General features: G+C 37.8%; 1 protein-coding gene across 2 annotated transcripts in view; it reads left to right on the forward strand.

The window, feature by feature from the left end:
- Csmd1 (CUB and Sushi multiple domains 1) overlaps positions 1 to 19,788 on the forward strand; it is a 1,661,894-nt gene that overhangs the window by 468,221 nt on the left and 1,173,885 nt on the right. For both annotated transcript variants that reach the window (XM_074055299.1, XM_074055300.1), the window contains exon 3: positions 3,251 to 3,363. In XM_074055299.1, the coding sequence (XP_073911400.1) occupies positions 3,251 to 3,363 (113 nt within the window). The remainder of the gene's footprint in view (positions 1 to 3,250; positions 3,364 to 19,788) is intronic.

Here is a 19,788-nt window from a genome sequence, read left to right on the forward strand (position 1 = left end):
GGGTGAACATTTCTGTACATAGGGAAAGTGTAGTCCCAGTGCCATAAAATGAATAAAAAAAATTCCATGTACTTACCTCTATTTTGTGAAAGAGCTTGGGCAGAATGTGTATCCGGAAACGCCATTTATATCTGGAAATTTCTTTTGCTGTAGATTTAATTCTAAATGGGCTATTCACATCATCTATTTCATATGAGTGAGATGTGGAAGATTTTGGACACGAGGAAGTGGCTCCTTCATCACAGTCACTAGATTTATGTCTGTCAAGTTCTTGTAGGGTCCTTGTATGACATTTTTATGGCTTTCAAATCTGTATCAGTGTTTGTATTTTCTCTAAAGTGACTCTTCCTTTTCAATAGTTTTGCTAGATTTTTGTTAATTTTATTGATGTTTTCAAAGAATCAGCTCTTTGTTTCTTACTTTTCCTCTATTATTTTAAATCACAAATTTATTGATTATTACACACATTTTTAATGTGTTTTGCTTTCTAATTGCTTGGCTTTATTTTGCTCTTTATTTTCTAGATTGATGAGGAGGAAGACTGGATGACTGGTGTGAGAGATTTCCCCTGATCTAATGTGTTTGTGTTGCTGTAATTAATTTCTGAGTGCTGCCTGACTGACTATTAGACATTTTCATGTTCTTTCCTTGTATTTTCTAATTCAATAAATATTTTTTATTCTCTTTGATCATGCAATCTTCAGACTTATACTACTTAGTTTCCAAGTGATTAGAAATTTCCTTATATTCTTTCTCTTACAAATGTCTAATTTTATTCTTCTGTTGTCAGAAGATTTGAAATCTCTTTATGAATTGAAATCTTTTAAATTTCATGAGGTTTGCATTATGGCCTGTATGTTATATATCTTGATGCAGGTTTTTTAGATGCTTTCGGGCAGTGCATCTTCTGATCTTGTTGGGTGTTCTGTAAACGCTGACTAAACCAAGTTGTTGGATGGTAATGCTGAGTTCTGTATCCTTGGTGCTTTCAGGCTTAGTACAGACTAAACTCAGTGTGGTTCACTTTGCTTTCTGGAGGCAAGTTCTGCTCCACAGAATTCCTTCTAGGCTGTGTTAGATGACAATGAACCTTACAGCAAAGAGTGCGCTGTGAGACAGAAAATGAACCATGGTTTCTTGTTCCACTTAGCGGTGATTGGTCCTGGCATGTGAAATAACTGCCTGGGAACAGTTCAGATTGGCATCTGGTGGAAAAATAAAGGGAACAAATGAAGACCTTTAGAGAATCAGAAAAAAGATGAGAGTGAAGAGTAAATATTGTTGTTCATGAAGATGCATGCAATTTAAATTGTGTGAGAATCATCATGGAGCTTTGAATGACACCTGAGGGAAGAGGTGATGAAGCAAGGGGGAAGGAAGAAGGAAAGAAAGAAAGAAAGGAAGGAAGGAAGAAGGAAGGAAGGAAGAGGGAGGGAAGGGAGGGAGGGAGGAAAGAAGGAAGGAGGGCAGGCCAGGGGCAGGTGATGAAGGACCTCGGGCCTCAGGAGCTGAGGAGCACGTGGGTTTTCAGATGGACTGGGGGTCCTCTTAGGATCTTTGTGAGACCATCCACAGACCAGAGCAGATACACAATTGGTTTGCCTGTGCTCAGCTCACAGCGTGCTGTGTTGTCCCCAGCCATACAGGTCATTTTCCCAGAGCGCTGCCCTGCATCCAGCTGAAACATGAGCTTTCCATGAATGACATACAATTAACCAACTAGATGCTTTCGTACTACTTGCATGTCTTCGCACAAATTTTAACACAAACACATACATGCTCTGTCTTTTATTTATATTTCAATTAAGAAATCTTTTAACATTGGTTTATTTGAAATGATGGTAGTAGATTGTGACCATCCAAAGCCAAGAAATTAATAAGAATTGATATATTAAATGAAACTGAAACTAATTGGCAAAATATAATTATACAATGAAACAAAATAACATGTCACGAATGTCAGCAGTATTTGTAGAATTATTCTTATGTGATGAAATTTTATTTTAAAATTTTTAGTTCTGTTATTTTATTAATTATTTTTTATCATGCAGAATAAATCATGTTCTTTTGGCTCTTTTTTAAATATATTTGCTGTATAAGGGGATTCATAGTGACGAGTATAATTAGACTTATATCGTACATTAGTTATATCGTCCCCAGGTCGCTCCCCCTCAATCCCCTCCCCCCACTTAAAGCAATTGCGAGAGGTTTCTTTGCTCTATTTCATATAAGTATATGAAGTCCATCAACCATATGTCCTCATCTTAATCTCCTTCATTCACCCTCCCTCTCCCACTAGGATCCCTCCCACACTGCACCTATTTTACAGTCCTGTCTTTTGTTATTAATATTTAAGTTGATGTTCAAAGGAGTTTCTCAATGTGTCCCCACTGTGGGTGTGCTTTACTTTGCTCCGTTCCACCCCTTCCGTTTTCTTCCTGACCCCTTTACCTTCCACCCCCATTTTTCAACAGCTTCCAATACACATCCTATAAACTCTACTTTCACGGACGTTATTTTTTTACTCCTTAGGCTCTTAGAGTTGATTCTGCCACCTATGATAGCTGCGATAAAGTGCTAGTTTCTGCAGAATGACTGGCAAGCCACAATTTCTCCCAAAGGGAACAGACATCCAGACTGAACCCTTATGAGCTTTGTATTTGAGCTCCCCTAAACCCAGATCTGGAGCAGACCTCAATAATTAGGAAACTGCATAAAATATAAAGTGATCCAGTATCTCTTCGACCTTCTGGAAACCTGACCTCTTTCAAAGTATGACAGACATTATTGTACCAGTTCACTCATCCAGATTCTGATGTTAAAACTTTTAAGTATATTCCAACATAGTGACCAGTGAAAATCATTTCTTAGAATTTAAAGATTTGTCTTAAAGATAAGTATTAAGATCAATGTTTTGACTTCTGCTCAAGATAACTGATTTTTGCTCTCATTCCATGACTAGTGTATGATCTCTTCCCAAGAGAAACTTCAGATTTTGGGGGAGAAACATAAGAATAAGCAGATAAAATTTGAGAAATGACAACAATTGTCTTTAACTATTTCAAGTACTAGCCAAACCACACATACAGATGATCTAATTAGCAGCACACCTAAGATCAATATGTCTCAGTTAAAAGAATTATCAGAGAACTTCATCGAAGCAAGCGGCACTGACAAAGGCATGCATCTGAACTTTAATAACTGTAACTGAACTGTTTTTTAATTACATTCATGTCTTTTCTGAATTCAGATTATCGGGATTTCAGCTGCCCTCGTCCATAGTGAGCACTGGATCGATTCTCACCCTGTGGTTCACGACAGACTTCGCAGTGAGCGCCCAGGGATTCAAAGCACTCTATGAAGGTAGGAGAGCCTTGTGACCTGCTCACTCACTTGCTGTCTGAGTTACCACAAACTGCTAGGATTAGACCTGCAATTGTCACCCATCGTGTGCCACCTAAGCAGGTGACATGGTGCAATATATTGGCAATGGATTAGCACTAACGATAATGGCCAAACTTTCTAGCACAAAACTGGTTTAATTATTCCTTCTTTGGTAGAAATGCCTTGATTGGATTATTTTTGCTGACATGTTTGGACAAGTTTTGAGACGTTTGTATTCAAATTAGTAGCACTACCAGGTAGCAGAGTGCATGTTTAATGTAGACAGGTTTTACTAAGTGTTTATCTGGACAATGCTATTGCTGTCAGGACTGGAGTAATGAGATGAGTTTTTGTTGTCTAAATTGCAATTTTTAATTGAGAATATTAATTTGGTTTTTGTTGTTGTTTGATCCTTGCAAAGCATTGGGATTTGGTTTTTGTTTGTGTTTTCAGATTTTATACTTAGATGCATTTGGATGTTGTTTTTAAGCTTTTATGATGGAAATTTAAAAAAATAAATGAATTGAACTGTGATAGAAGAAATGATTGCTTCAAGCATTAGATTTTAAAGAATTGAACTAGGGAAGAAGATGAGGCATGTGCTTTCATCTTGTTTGGCATAGATATTTTAAATTTCCTTTCACGTATAATACAAAACTATCTCTTTTGATGCAAATAAAGTTTGGGGCTTGTGAATTGAAATATATGCATATATGTACATATATTTGTGTAGATACAGTGCTATAGACCAAGCCGTACTTAAAAACAGTTTCCTTTGTGTGTCAATCTCTGCTGAGTACCAGGTATTTCTGTTCTTATTTGGAATATTCGGTGTACTCAGTGCAAAACATTCTTCATGAAAAGTTAAAATCTGCAACTGAATTTCACTGCCCTGCAGCCATCAAAAATACAAGGGCAGAATGTATGTTTTCCTAGTTAAGGTTTAGTGTGGAATGACACCGAGGACTCTGTTGTCCTCTGACTCTGATGTCTTTGAGGGCCTGTATTTTTATATAAACCAGCATCAGTTGCTTGAAAGGGTTAATCACCTTTAAGTAAATTACTGTCAAGGAATAATTTAATATTTGGGAAGTTATAGGCTAATTTAAGATCAATTAGTGTTATTAGCTTTCAAATTTGGTTATACCTAAGTACTGCTTCCTATAAACCATAACATCACTTCAAAATTGTCTCTAAAGTAATCAATGCTAGTTACTAGTGAAGCATACTCTGTCCAATTGACTTGCACAGGTGACTTTGCTCAGAAGGCAGATAATGCACTGGATTCCCAGTGGTTGATGGGGAGGCCCTCTGGATGTTGAATGATTGCCAAGTGACTAAGTCCATCAGATGATTCTGGAATATTGTTGATTTTAGTGATTGTCATGAGAGTATATTTTTAAAAGATTGGTGAGATTATTTCTGTCGGAGGAATCTTACCATTTTATTTTTATCAAAAAGACCAAATGGAAACGACTAGGAAAGTAAGTAGGACTGTAACTTAAATTAAATATGCTTGTAGAAATATATTATGTGTGCCTGGTGCAGTGGACTTGCTTATAATTCCAGCAAGAGGGATGATGAGGCAGGAGGGTTAAAAGCTTGAGTCCAGATTGGGCTATAAAGCAATACCCTATCTCCCAAAACAAGCTATATATATATTATGTATTATATATATATATATATATATATACACAACACAAATATATATTTAATATTTATGATGTGAAAAGTTTTTTGTAATTTATACTTTAAATAAGTAAATATCAGGCTATTTACAAGCAAATACAAAACTATTTTGAAAGAAAAAAACAATGAAAATACAAAAATGCGTTATCAATAAAAGCAAATATGTATTCAATATTTAATACATGTATTTAAAAAATATTTCTTAATTAGCTGAAAGGTCTTCTGGGAAAGGGAAAGTGGGCTCTCTGGCGATAAAGCTAATCTTAAGTCTCAACGGGACATTCCAGAAGAGAGGCTCCAACTGCACGAGCTCAAATCTTTCTCTGAAGCCCCAGAAGTCATCCATAGCCCTGAATGCAAAATGAAGAGAGGCAACTGTCACTCATCGAATCACTCTTCAAGGCAGTGTTGGGAGGAAAGTTGAGGTTTGCACAAAGGTGCACATCTCCCTACCAAATGTGTGCAGTATATACTACAAAGCCCAGGACAATGGTTAGAAAAATGCCTACTATTGCTTTAAGCTCATTATTTACTATCTTATTTTGATGATTTAGTTATCCTTCCATTCTACTAACTTTTATTTTTAAGAGACTGCATTCTAGTAAGTTCTCTGATGCCAATGATGTAACAAAATTTTGATACATTATTTAGAAGTTCTAATGGAAATTAGATATTAACATTAAATCAACTATTAAGTACAGTTTTCTTTGTTTTTGGTGATGCTGGGACTTGAGCTCAGAGTCTTTTTTTTTTTTTAATTCATATGTGCATACAAGGCTTGGGTCATTTCTCCACCCTGTCCCCACCCCCTCCCTTACCACCCACTCCGCACCCTCCCTCTCCTCCCACCCCCACAATACCAGAAACTATTTTGCCCTTATCTCTAATTTTGTTGAAGAGAGAGTATAAGTAATAATAGGAAGGAACAAGGGTTTTTGCTGGTTGAGATAAGGATAGCTATACAGGGAGTTGACTCACATTAATTTCCTGTGCGTGGGTGTTACTTTCTAGGCTAATTCTTTTTGATCTAACCTTTTCTCTAGTTCCCGGTCCCCTTTTCCTATTGGCCTCAGTTGCTTTTAAGGTATCTGCTTTAGTTTCTCTGCGTTAAGGACAACAAATGCTAGCTAATTTTTTAGGTGTCTTACCTATCCTCACCCCTCCCTTGTGTGCTCTCGCTTTTATCATGTGCTCAAAGTCCAATCCCCTTGTTGTGTTTGCCCTTGATCTAATGTCCACATATGAGGGAGAACATATGATTTTTTTGGTCTTTTGGGCTGGGCTAACCTCACTCAGAATGATGTTCTCCAATTCCATACAGTAAGAGTCTTAAGACTTGTTAAGCAATTGCTTTATCCCTTGAGCCTTGCCTCCAGCCCTTTTTGCTTTAGCTCTTTTTTGAATAGGGTCTCATGCTTTTGCCTGGCCCCATGTTTGTCCTACTTACACCTCCTACATAGCTAGGATTACGGGTATCCACAATCAAAATACTTTTCTATAGTTCTGAATGTAGTACTGTTTTCTTCCAATTGAAATTAGGATTCATTTAGCATTATCAGATTTCCGTTTAAATTTTTAATTTAAATTCATTGGCTTGAATTAAGGAAGTCTTCCAAACTTTAAGATCTGTCTAATTATGATAACCTTGGCAAGGAACCTAATATGGATGCTGAACTCAAATGTTTTTGGCAGTCCTTTGGAATATAATATTATTTACATAACTTATTATTCACACATGGGAATATTAAGCTATGTAATGAGGGTAGAAACAATCAATTAAAATATTCCAATCAATGTGTTCAGTTGTTGAATTTAATTCTGCAAATCAAGTGGAAACATTTTTAATTGTCCTACTAACATTACTCAGATGGAGCATCTGACTTTCTGCTTTTGACCTCTTTAGGGTCTCAGCAAGTAGATGCATAGACTGTGCTGAAATCAATGTATTTTAAGTAGTAAATACAGAATACAATTGAAGCTGCTAATGTAATAGAGTGATCTTGCAACATTGTACTTGCTAGTTCCATGAGTGAACTAAGGATTTGAACAATTCTCTTTGAAAAAATGATAACAAGATATTAATATTCCATGTAATTTACAATGCGAGAGATTACAATTTCCAAGATCTGCCCAAATTTGACAGACTATATCCATAAATAACAGTAATTCCTATGTTCTTCTGGCTGCTTTCAGCAAGATGTTACTTATTTATAAATACTGTTATTTTGGTCATCGAGCTCATCCATGTTCTAAGAGAGATCTCATAGCATTGTAGAAAATTGATGAGATGAAAGCACTAGACCTGAGGGCATTAAAGAGAACATGGGAATGGGGACCTGTGGAAAACTACGGATTGTGACTAGCCCATCCCCCAAAATTTAAACTTGCCAGTCTGTAGCTCTTCCTGTTCCCTCAGGTTTTATTACTTACTTATTTAATTTTTTGTGCTACTGGGAGTTGAACTCAGGGCCTCACAGTTTCTCAGGTTTTAACTGGGGGTGTCTGTGTTTTCTAAAGCTTTTTCTTATTAGTGGCAAAGTAAATGCTAGAGGTACATGTTGAATATTTTTATTATTACAGCTCTGAAGTCTACAGACCAAATATTTATATTTAATGGGTTCATTAATTTTTCTAAGAATTATCTCACATGTTTTATGAACATTGCAAAACTTTTCCATACATCAACTTGTAACAATTCAAACCTTTGTTATGTTTTTAAAAATCAGTCTGTGAATTGTCTATTGTAATTTAGGTGGACTTTTTAGGGTTTTGTGAAATAATTTTTCTTTGAAGTTGATTACATTTTCATGAGCAGATGTTTTGTGGAAATAGAATATTTGTATGTAATGTAATTTTTATTTGAAAAGAAAGAGCCAACTCTGAGTCAAACCAGGGTCCAAGAGTATTCATTAGAATAAAGGCTTGTTCTGTATAACGTGTTTCTCAAAAGTGGAAGGGAGTTAAACAGATTGTGAATCAATTGTTTCTTAACAACTGGCAATAAAAGACTGTGCCCAGGGATGGCAGGTTTTTGAAAGAAATGTGGCTGAAAAATACATTCATTTTGAAATAGATATTTCTATTTGTAATAATCAACTCGGTAGGACAGAAGAAAGTCAAGTGGATTTCTAGCTAAAGCAAAGTTGATAAGAAATGGTAGGAATCTATTCTCATTAAGATTATTTGATGGCTGACAGAGTGGTAAAAAAGAGAAAATTCTTATACACAAACACATCTATCCCATGTGTTGATAAAATACTCATTTTACATATACAGCATTTATCTTGGCTTCCCAAGGCACCATTTTAAATTTATTGGCATGAAATTCTATGCATGAGATCTGTAATAATCTGAGACTGTCAATTTTTTAAGGAATAAATACTAGGGGTTAGTAAGGAGGGATTCAACATTATTTAAAAAAAACATAGCTTTGCTTGTGGTATGAAATTTTTCATAAAAAGAAATAGCTTATTTGAGTGGGAAAAACAGTTGCTGATGAGAGTGGCCTAAGGGAATCCTCTGGGTTCTAAGGAATGCTTTCACGTTTATTTTTGTCTTGAAATCATTCATACTGTGAATTTTGACAGTTTGCTCTACTAAATGAAGCATGTGCCTCTGTATATAAGTGTTTCCACATATGTATGTATAAATAGATTGATAGACAGACAGACAGACATGCTTGGGATTGTGTTTTTTATTGACACAAGAAGGCAATTAGGAAGTAAAGGTGGAGTTGAGGAAACCCAAGACTCGGGGGACAGAGGGGACTCAGTTCTCAGAGTTCATGGTGAGCTGGACCTGGAGCACCTGCACCTGACCACTTAACTAACGTACCTCTAGTGGCCATTTTCCACTGTATATTTGAAACTTGACACACAGTAAATATTCACAGATACGTTTTTACTAAGAAAAATAGGGTAAGAGTGGTCAATAAGTATAAAAATCCAGGTAGGAGCAGTGAATCCCAGTGTGCAAGACCACAGAAGGGTGACTGTGGTTAACAGTAAGTAGTATATATTGCAGAATACCTGGAAGAGAGGGTTTTCAATGTTCCCACAACAAAGAAATGATAAGTACATGAGGTGATGAGTATGCTAAATATTTTTGACTGTTATTTGGTTATTACACAATATATTCATGTATTAAAATAGTACTGCACCGATAAGCACCTACATGTTCATGTATCTATTAGAAACAAAATTTGAAAAACCTACACCAAACTTAATTTTTAGCAAGTAGTTTATATTTTTTTCCCTCAAAATCTAAGAGAAATACTTCTTGTGAGAGTTATAGTTGAAATAAAACTGAATTTGGTGTTCTTTCTTAATTAGAAAGAAAATCACCTGTCGCCCAGAAGTTTTGATAAAAGTATTGAAATGACTTAAAAACAAAGAGATGACAGGATCCATGTAATGGACAAGCAATCCTCTCTAAAAAATAATTAACTCAATATAGGTCACTGAATTAAACCCTTACAAACTGAAGCTGTGTTAATACCCACTCACTCATTTATCACAGATGGATTTTCCAGAACAACTTGGCCTGCATTTTCTTATGCCCTTTAAGGAGGATCTTGGTGCCACAGTACCCTTTCCTTCCAGGTTTCACTAGGTCATCAACGCCGGGGACAGGCAGGGCTTCACGCTGGGAGTCTGTTTCTTTGTTGGCTGAATTTCTTCCCTTGAACATCCATGGGGTGGATTTAGAAAAGCAGCTAGATTATTACCCTTCAAGCTCCAAGCTTTATTTAGAATGTCAGCACTGATTTATTTCTCCCTTGAGGTGATTACCCAAACTCAACCTGAATTAAAGCATGGAAGGAAGGTTCTACCTGGCAGGAGCGGAGCCATCCTGTCTGAAGGCATGGTTGACAGAGGAACAGCAGCTTGCTGTCCACAGCCCACACACATCAACCCTGTTCTGATTTATGACAGTCACAGAGGCTGCAGCAAACACACCCGTTACTTTCCTCTTAACAACTCAGTGGTCTGGGCTGATGACCCCAGAGTCTTTTTCAGCAAAGACACCTGACGTCCCTCTGTAGTGTACAGTTGCCCTTCTCTAGGCTCGGTCACTGATCTCAGGAATCTCTGCCCTGCTTTTGAAGGGTTTTTCAACAGCAGGTGCTGTAGGACCACCAATCAAAGGTTGTACGATAACATCTGAAAATATTTATGGTGTAAGTATTACAGTCATGTTCTCCAGTCTTCTTCCCTTAAAAATATCTTGTTTCTTTTTGTTTTGTTTTGTTTTTTTGACATTACTGGCGTTTTTACTCAGGGCCTCAAGCTTGCTAGGCAGGTGCTCTACCACTTGAGCCACTCCACCGGATCTTTTTTGTGTTTGATATTTTCAAGATAGGGTCTCAAGAACTGTTTTCCAGGGCTGGATTTGAATCTCTTTCCTCTTGTTCTGTGCCTTCTGAGTACCTAGGATCACACAGGTGAGCCACTGGCACCCAGCCCCTTAAGAATATCTAGTGTACCTCTCACTAAGTGTTCTTGCCACAGTAAAAAAAAAAATTATAAAATTATCATTATTGCTGTTAGTATGTTAATATCAACATCTCCAGGAGCAAAAATGTCAGATGATTGTCTTAAGACGGTCAAATTATTGGAAGAGGTACAGAGCTGCATTAAACAAAAGAGCATCGCTGACCAAGCAAGGATCACTATTACCTGTGCCAACTGGTAGAGCTGATGAGAAGACAAAGGATAAAAGTGTTTGGGGCTGCCAGAGGAGCCTGGTGAAAGCTCAGTGGCAGAAGCAATGCCATATCCACTGAAGGCTGGGCTTCCTGTCTTGAGCTCACAGAAGGCTGCACCTGCAGACCTCCGAGCATCCTCCCATGTGGTGAGCACTGAAAAGTCTGTTCTGCATTTCTGGTTCTGTGTGACGTTATCCAGATTCTTTCTATCTGACTTTCTTAAATTGAAAGCCATCTTTAAATTACAATGAAGCTCGGAGTTTATGTGCCCAATTTTGTATGTGTGCGTGCTTTTCTGTTAAGCATATTTCTTAGACTTCATCAAATTCTCATCTAATGAAAAGATCACAACGGCTGTGTCCAGCGATGATGTAACCCCATTCACCTGTTGCACTTTTATCTGGTTGCTTATTTTATGTCTTATTTCTGTTACAATGTCTTTTCCAAGCAAACATTATCCACTTACAATTTGGCTTTAAATATAGGCACAGATTTATAACAATAACTGTCCTATGAACACTGTGAATAGTGTAGCTCCTATGATGCACAATTTATTAATTTGTCATTTTGAGTTTATATATTGGTTTTATGAACTTAATGTGGATTCAACTTAGGAAAGGAATCCTCTTCAAACCCTACCGAATCTAATGTCTGGTTCAATAGGAATGGTCCATTGTGAAGTCATTAAGAGAAATTCTGCTTGTGAGCTTGGGATATTGATCTTTCACACATACACTCACCACACACCGCAGACGCACACCTCAGACGGACATACACACACCTGGTTATTTGTATTGCTGTGCTCTGCTTTACTTCCAGTAGGATCATAAGAAAATAATTTCTTTCTTTTCATTGTTGTGCTGAGTGGGGATACATTGCGACATTTTAAAACGTTCTTACAAAATATCAAATATATGGTACTTGAGCACTTGAATTCACCCTCTCCACCATTCTCCTTCATCTCCCCCTACCCCATTCCTGGAATGGGCTTCGGCAGGTCTCATTTTTCCATTTACAGACATGTGTGCACAGCATTTGCACAATATTTACAGAACCAGGCCCTTTCCCACTTCTCTCTCTTCCCACTCGTACAACCCCCCAGCAGAAAATAGTTTTTAATGTTCCGGTGCTATTGCAGCTGTGTGTGGACTGACCTGAGGAGACAATGGCTGGCTCTGATGGATAAACGTAAAGAGAAACACAGCACACTCTCATTTTGGTTAAAAAAATGTAAGTAAAAGTACTCCCCTATGCCTGTGAAGATACACCTACACGTGTACGGTGATGAGCCCGTGAACTCATGTATGTGCAGCACACACATATGTGCTTGAGTGACTATCCAGAAGAGCTGAAAGAATATCGGAACTGGTAACATGAATTACTTTGGAGAGGAGGTGGAGGAACAGAGGAGGTGCTGCTGGTACAAATGCATTATTTAGCTCATGCAAGGAACATTGAAGAAAAGTGAGATAATGAACATGTAACGTCAAAGTATCTGAGGATGATGTGTAAATTAATATTCTTAAGTATATTGTAGCTGTTAATTGAAAATTGAATGAGAAGAGGAAAAGATGGTTAAAAGTCCTTTGATGTGTTTTCTCAAATGGTTCAGTTAATGAGCTCTAAGTCAGCATTGTAGCTGAATTTCTCTCTCTTCCTTTCTTTCTCTTTCTTCCTTTCTCTTTCCTCTCTCCCTCCCTCCCTCCCTTCCTTCCCTACCCCTTCTCTCTCTCTCTCTCTCTCTCTCTCTCTCTCTCTCTCTTCTTTTTTTCAACTTAAGAGAAAACTGTGGCCTGGTTCTCTGAAAACAATACAGTAAAAGCAAGGTAATTGGCAGAAAAGACATCTTCAAAATTATTATTAAGCAACAAAATAAGTATTGGTATACATCTGTACTTAGAGGACATTTATAAATCATGAGTAATTAAACATATCTAAATTTTATCCTTCGTAACCACTCATTTCCCTAAATTTTATATTATACTTTTTAAAATCAATTTTTCTCCTAGTACTCTTTGTGTCACACACAAATTGCTTCAAGCTTATGTACCTAGACAGAAACAGCGTTTAACGATACATTCGCTCTGGTAATCATGAAAAATAAAAATTGACCACTATTTAAACTGAAAATTTATAAGCAAAAAATGAGACTAAGTGATTTTTAATAGTCTCTCTCACTCTCTCTGTCTCTCTCCTCTTCGTCTCTTCCTCTTTCTCTTTCTTTTTCTCTCCCCCCCACACTCTCTCTTCCTTATGCTTAATGAGTAACAGTAGAAGTCATGTACCTTCTCTTCCTCTCATTGTCAACAAGGACTGGCTATTTGGTTGTATAAACACCAAGTGTTGGGGTAACTTGATTATTTAAATGTCTGTGAGTGGATGAGGGCATGGATTCTGAGGTCTGTGGCCCCTGGACAAGTCACTGAAGCTTTCATTACATCAGTGTCCTGGTACAGTAGCTGGCATACAAAACTTTCAGTTTCTCATCCTGTTCTGCAGGATGGGACTAAAAGATCCCCTTATGAAATGAAAAGCATGGTTATTTCTTGTAAAACGTGAATTGTGTATTTTTCTTCTTTAATGAGTTGCTTTCTTCTCATTTTGTGCTAATGTCCGCTTTGCTGCATTTCTTTCTTGAGACATCTGTGTCTACCTCTCTGCCCCTCCTCTATTCTTTGTTTCTTTGTCTGATTTGTGTAGTTTAAAGGATTGCAAAGGGAAGGTGACTTCATTTCTACCTGACTGTCAAGAATGAGTTCATTCCTGTTGAGGTGTTGAGAGACACTTCCTGGTTTATAAGGATCCCTCAGGTTGCAGATTTTGGTTAAGGTTACATTTCCATTGTCTTCAGATTCCATCTGGTGTAGATGGGTTTTTCTGCTGTTGTTTTGTCTTTGACCTATTCATTTCTTTGTTCTAAAAATAGCAAGAATATAAGGTAGTAATCACTGAGCAGAGAGGATGTTGCTCTTTTTACACTTGCTCCCAGCTACAAACTGCTACTTTGAGGCAAAACAAGAAAATGTGAGACAATGGCAATGATTTGGCCTTTGATCAAGAAAAACACAGGCAAACCATACACTGAAACTAATAGAAACTATAATGCTGGAAATGCCTGCTAGATATATAAATCATGAAAAAATACACTGCAGTTTCATGGATAAATCAAATTCATCTTACTTTTGGAGGTATTTAGAGATAGATATACCTCACCTCTAAAGACTCATTTTTATGAGAGTTATGTATATTTCATTAAATACAATAAATCTGTAGCCATATATAGATATTTTAAAATCCTTCACTGTCTGACATAAACTAGGTAATACACTATAAATTATGCATTCAAATAAGAAGAACTACAAGTATTAGTTTTATTTGCAGAATCCTTGCATCAGTCTAGAGAGGATTTAAGGAGTTCATTTCCATTTTGAATTAGCATGTAAATTTATTATTATTTCTGATATTCTTTCTCCCTAAGGTTCACGGGTCACTGGATGTCAGCCAACCATCCACGTTTCTAACCCTCTCTCCTTTCATACAACACTGCATCCATGTTTCTAGATCAAAGCTTGGTTATCAAAGGTTATGATAGTCTGAAAACTTCCCAAGCTCATTCGGTACCTTTCCTTAAATGTAGCCAAGAAAAGTCACCTCTGACCTCATTTCCAAGAGGTGCACTGTTTGCCTCCATAAGGCTCAGGTGCAAAGAGATGGTGGATCATGGGTTTATTCTTGGTTTTCACAAAATGAAGCACTGATTTTATCCATCAACTTGAAATAGTAGTAGAGAATTGCAGCATGACTTTGAACATCTTTTCATAATGCAACAGTCTCTCATTCATTTCCCTAAATAGGAAGAATTTTCAATTTTGTCAGTTTGTTCAATTTTGATTCAATATTGATGAGGAGAATGAGATACAGTGGTAAAAACAGATTTTTAAAAGAAGAAAATTAATGAAATTATTTACATTTTCCCAAACATTTTCTCTCTTTTTTTTTTGTTCATATCAAACATTTTCTCTAAAAGCTAAAGATGAAGAACTCTACTTGAGTAAACTAAAATGTCCACATTGTAACACACAGGATAAACAGTCTTTCCAGGTGGCCTCCTTATTTCTTGTGGAGACCTTCCTTGAAGACATTTTTGGATGTGGGTCTTTTTTGCATGTTGTAATCTCATACCTCTTTCATATCTTTGGGAAAGAGGAGAAAACACCATTTACTGAAGGAGGAGTGGCCTAGGGCTGGTTAACTTGCAGCATGAATTTGTACACAACTGACTAAGTTTTGTTAGTGACTTAAATCAAATATATCTTGTAAGCTTCGGTTTTGTTTTTCCAATCAGCCATATATTTTTCCTAAAACATGTTTTGAAATATTACAATGATAGAGTGGAAAGCCACATTTGGGGAGGACAGGGGTGGGTGAGTGGACAGCTGGTATGGGGGACATCTCAGCTTCCTCCTGCTATTTTTCTGGTGTGGGAGGGAACGAGCAGGAGAGTTTGTAGAGAAGCCCGTTTGGGCTTGGATGTCTTCCATCTTAACGCTTCATGGGGAGGTTTCAACATTCTGCAGTGAATCCCTCTTTTCTTAAGGCTTTCACACTTGTGCAGAACTTTACCACATGTTGCAAAGGTGACATGCGTATTAAAATTGGTCTTTGCCTGTTTTGTTTTGTTTTTAATTTTGGAAGGAAATCTTGGATTTGCGAGTCATGGGAACAACTATATCTTTTTATGAGTATAGTGATAACAAATTTAAACTTGTGCTATTTATGCTCACAAAGTCCAAGGACCTAGTGAACATATATTTATAATTAATCTTCATGCCTTTATCGCCATTGTTCCTGAAAAAGTAAGCAAGGGATTATTTCATGTATAAACTTAGTACAACTTGGACTCGGCGTCACAATGCAACGGAACTTGCGACGTGTACACAATAGTAGCCCTTACAACACTTTGGGTTATATTTTAGGGACAGTTGATGCAACTGGTTTAGTTTTGAACAGGTGCCAGCTCCTCTATTAAAACCTATTAACTCAGTTTTATAAAGATGTTTTACATGTTAATTTTCACTCAATCCTTAAAACATTCTAGGTAGCTACTTTATTATTTCTAATGAAAAGGTAGTTTTCCAAATGTCACAACTACAACGCTATGGCAGAGAAGAGGTGCAATGCAGATTCCTTTAAAGAGGAACCTTCTTCAGAGGCCAGGGAATAAATATTTTTGGTTTTACAGCTCGTTTGGTGTTGGCCACAGCTACTCACGTCTGCCTGTGGTATGAAGAACTACAAACCCTACCCGGCCAGATGGACATAACTGTACTCCAGTAAAAATTTACTCCCAAAGGCAGGTGGTCAATGGCCATCAAGTGCTTTTGACTGTGAAGTTGAGCTCTTCCTTCCCTGGGAATCAAGGTGCACTTTCCTTCTGAGTCAGTTTGGCTCAGCTCTGTAACCCATTCTCTCACTGCCCAGTAGGAAATGGGTGGCTCTTAAGAGGGTGGCATCTGCCATGGACAGTTTAATTGTTTTCTCTCACCAACAGGACAGCTTTGCGAGTCATCTTCATCAGATACCAGATAACTCGCTAGGGACTTTCAGTGAACTGAGTCTTTGTGTGTAAGTTGGCAGTCCACATTTTTTCTGGTATGGTTTGGACACCCGTTGGCTCTTCCCAGTCTCCCGACGGTGCAGGAGGGGTGTGATGAGCAGAATGACCTACACTTCTTCTTTGGAGCCAAATCCATTCTCCCTCTGGCCCATTCTCGTGAGATTTCATCTCAGATGCTCACTTACCTTCAGTAGGCATTGCACGGTGGGTTCAGTTCCCAAGCCCTCCGTGAACTTCTCAGGACAAGATGTCATATCAAGAGGTCAACGTTCCTATTTCCACTTCACCAGTCCCCAGAGGATGGTTAAGAAAAGATTGATCAAAAAGATGTGGCTACAGGGATTAAAATGTTTACGAGGTTGGGGTGGAAATTCAAGGTCATGGATTGTCTAATTATCATTTATGTTTTCCTAAATTTTGCCATTGAAATGTGGTAAAGGACAGCTGGAAGCTGAATTTGAGTAGTGCATATTGTTTTGAAGATATCCTCCAAGAGAAAAGGCACCAAGAATCCACTGCACCATTTGGAAGGACGTGGAGCACTTTACAGTAGAAAACTGTGCCAGTGGCGAACGCCTACTCAGCGTAACTGGATTGTAATCTGTGCACTATTATGCTCACTGCCATCTGACAGCTGTTTGGTTCCTCTGTGAAATGAATTAGTGCTGTCATTTTACTAATAGACCAAAAATAAAATCGCTGGCCCTGTTTCAAGCAGCCATTTCATAGAAGCCAGTCTAAAGGAATTGGCCTCCTGTTCTACACAGTCCTGCTCATTCCAGGACAGGCTATGGGAACAGAAGGCATTACTCAGAATTCTAATTGAGGGAAGCGGCAGAGCCATACCACTTAGGGAGGAGTGAAAATGAACCAGCCTCTCGCTCCCAAGGTGCATCTGGGAGGCCCAGGCTATGACCCAGGGCACAAGTGTGAAACCTCTCACCACACTGTCTCTAAGGCTTTTTCCATGAAAAGCAGTAGACAATACATCCTGCAATCAGGACCTTACTGATGAGAGGGCCAATGCGTTTTGCACAAAAATAAATGCGTTTTTATTGTGACCATCAATAAAAGCACGTCTATTATATAGAATAATCTAGGATTGATTTTCTCAGGGTGTTTATATTTTGAGTTTGAGTTAAATGAGTGTACTAGGTATTTTGCATGAGTCTTTTCCTCTTGAAATCATATGAGTATAAGTGGGTATTAAAGTATTCATTTTGCTAAACTGAGGTTGGTCAACTCGGTTATGTTCATAGCACTCATAAATAGCTTGCCCCGGAATTCACAACCATTCTTATTCCTAGAAAATTGAGAAACCAAGCAAGCAAATTGAGACTAAAGCTAGGTGATAATTCCTTTGATATACTAAGATAATTATCATTTTCCTTTTGACTCCTCCTCTCCTCTTCTTACCAGAACTAAATATGCCCAGTTCATGTAAAACATCCTCCAGCCTCCTTTTGGATGAAATCTGTTTTTGGTGGATTCCAGACCAGGAGAGTGATTCCTGATGTGTCCTGAGAAGTGGGGAACACAGTAGTGCAGTGACCTCACATGACTGTCGAGCCAGGCCACTCCTGTTCAAACCCCATTTTTATTACTCATCGTTATGCCTTGGGAGAGTTTCTTATTCACCTTATACCTCAGTTTTCACATTTCAAAACCAGGATGATAATTATTGCCTTATTGACATCATAGGCTTCTTGTGAGACATTATACAAGGGAATAAAATGAGAAATGCTCAGACAAGTGCCTGGCACCGAGTCAGTGCCTGCTGTTTCCATGACCAGCTCCCTGTGTGGTAATAAGGTAGGAGGCTTTGAATTCAAGTCCAGCACGCACTGATTCACATTCTCCTGACAGTCACTAATTTTAGATATAATTGGAATAAAGTATGTCAACATGAATATAGCAAATATAAATCTATATTGAAAAGTATAAATAGTGTAATATTGGCATGAATTAAATATAAATTCATATCTTACTACTTAATTCACCTGGGCTTTAATTTTTTATATTTAATGAAGTCAACATCCCCTCCATTAAACTTACCTCTCATCCCCACTTCCTCATTTTTGTGTTTATATTCTGTCACTCAATATATGTTTATGCTCCACAAATTCACTTACTTAGATGTGTTTTCTAGAAAACCATGGACAAAATTATAATAAGTATTGGGATGAAAAATTCATAGCAAATAAAGGATGACAAAAAGTGTTGTTGATTACCAAAGGGTAACGCTAAAGCTACAGATGGCCCTTTATCATCTTCTTGAACATTCCTGTGCCCTGTGGATTTCCAAGATGGGGCATTGGAGACCAATACTTCACAAATTGACAGAACCATAAAGATTAACTTCCAGGACTCTCTCCTGAGTATAGGGTCTTTGGGATGCTCATTTGAGAAGAAAAGTTCTCAAACCTCCCATTTCCTTACAGTTTTCCACCTGCACTACTCTCTCTACAGAAGGCGTAACCTTTTTCTCAAAATGGCCACACTCTTTGTTTTGTCTTTAATTTGTCACCTGTGATGAGATCCCAGTGGTGAGGGTCTAAGATAGAGACATCTCAACATCTCAAGAACACCACCAACAATAAATGTTGGCAAGGATGTGGGAAAAAGGAACCCTCATACACTGCTTCTGGGAATGTAAACTAGTCCAACCACTGTGGAAAACAATATGGAGGCTTCTTAAAAAACTAGAAATAGACCTGCCATACCATCCAGCAATACCACTCCTAGGGATATACCCCAAGGATTGTGAGTCAGCTTACAAAAACACCTGTACACCCATGTTTATTGTGGCACTATTCACAATAGCTAAGCTATGGAAACAGCCAAGATGCCCCACTACCAAAGAATGAATTAAGAAAATGTGGTGCTTTTTGTGTGTGTGATACTGGGTTTGAACTCAGAGCCTTCACCTTGAGCCACTCCACCAGCCCTTTTTTGTGAAGGGGGTTTTCAAGATAGGATCTTATGAACTATTTGCCCAGGGTTGGCTTTGAACTGCGATCCTCCTGATCTCTGCTGTCTGAACTAGCTAGGATTACAGGCGTGAGCCACTGTTGCCTGTGGAGAAAATGTGGTATTTATATACAATGGAATTTTACTCAGCCACAAAGAAGACTGAAATTTTGTCATTTGCAAGTAAACGGATGGAACTGGAGAACTTAATCTTAAGTGAAGTTAGCCATGTTCAGAAGGCCAAAAGCTGCATGTTCTCTTTCATATGTGAAATGTAGACCTAAGGCAAATATCATGAAACACTGGCTACACTAAGGGGAGGTCACAGGAAGGGTAGGGAAACTAAGCACTTGAATAGGGTTGATATATTCTCTATACGAGCATAGAAATCTTAAACTGACTGAAGCTACCATAAGAAAGT

The sequence above is a fragment of the Castor canadensis genome, chromosome 14, assembly GCF_047511655.1.
Source record: "Castor canadensis chromosome 14, mCasCan1.hap1v2, whole genome shotgun sequence".
Taxonomy (NCBI): domain Eukaryota; kingdom Metazoa; phylum Chordata; class Mammalia; order Rodentia; family Castoridae; genus Castor; species Castor canadensis.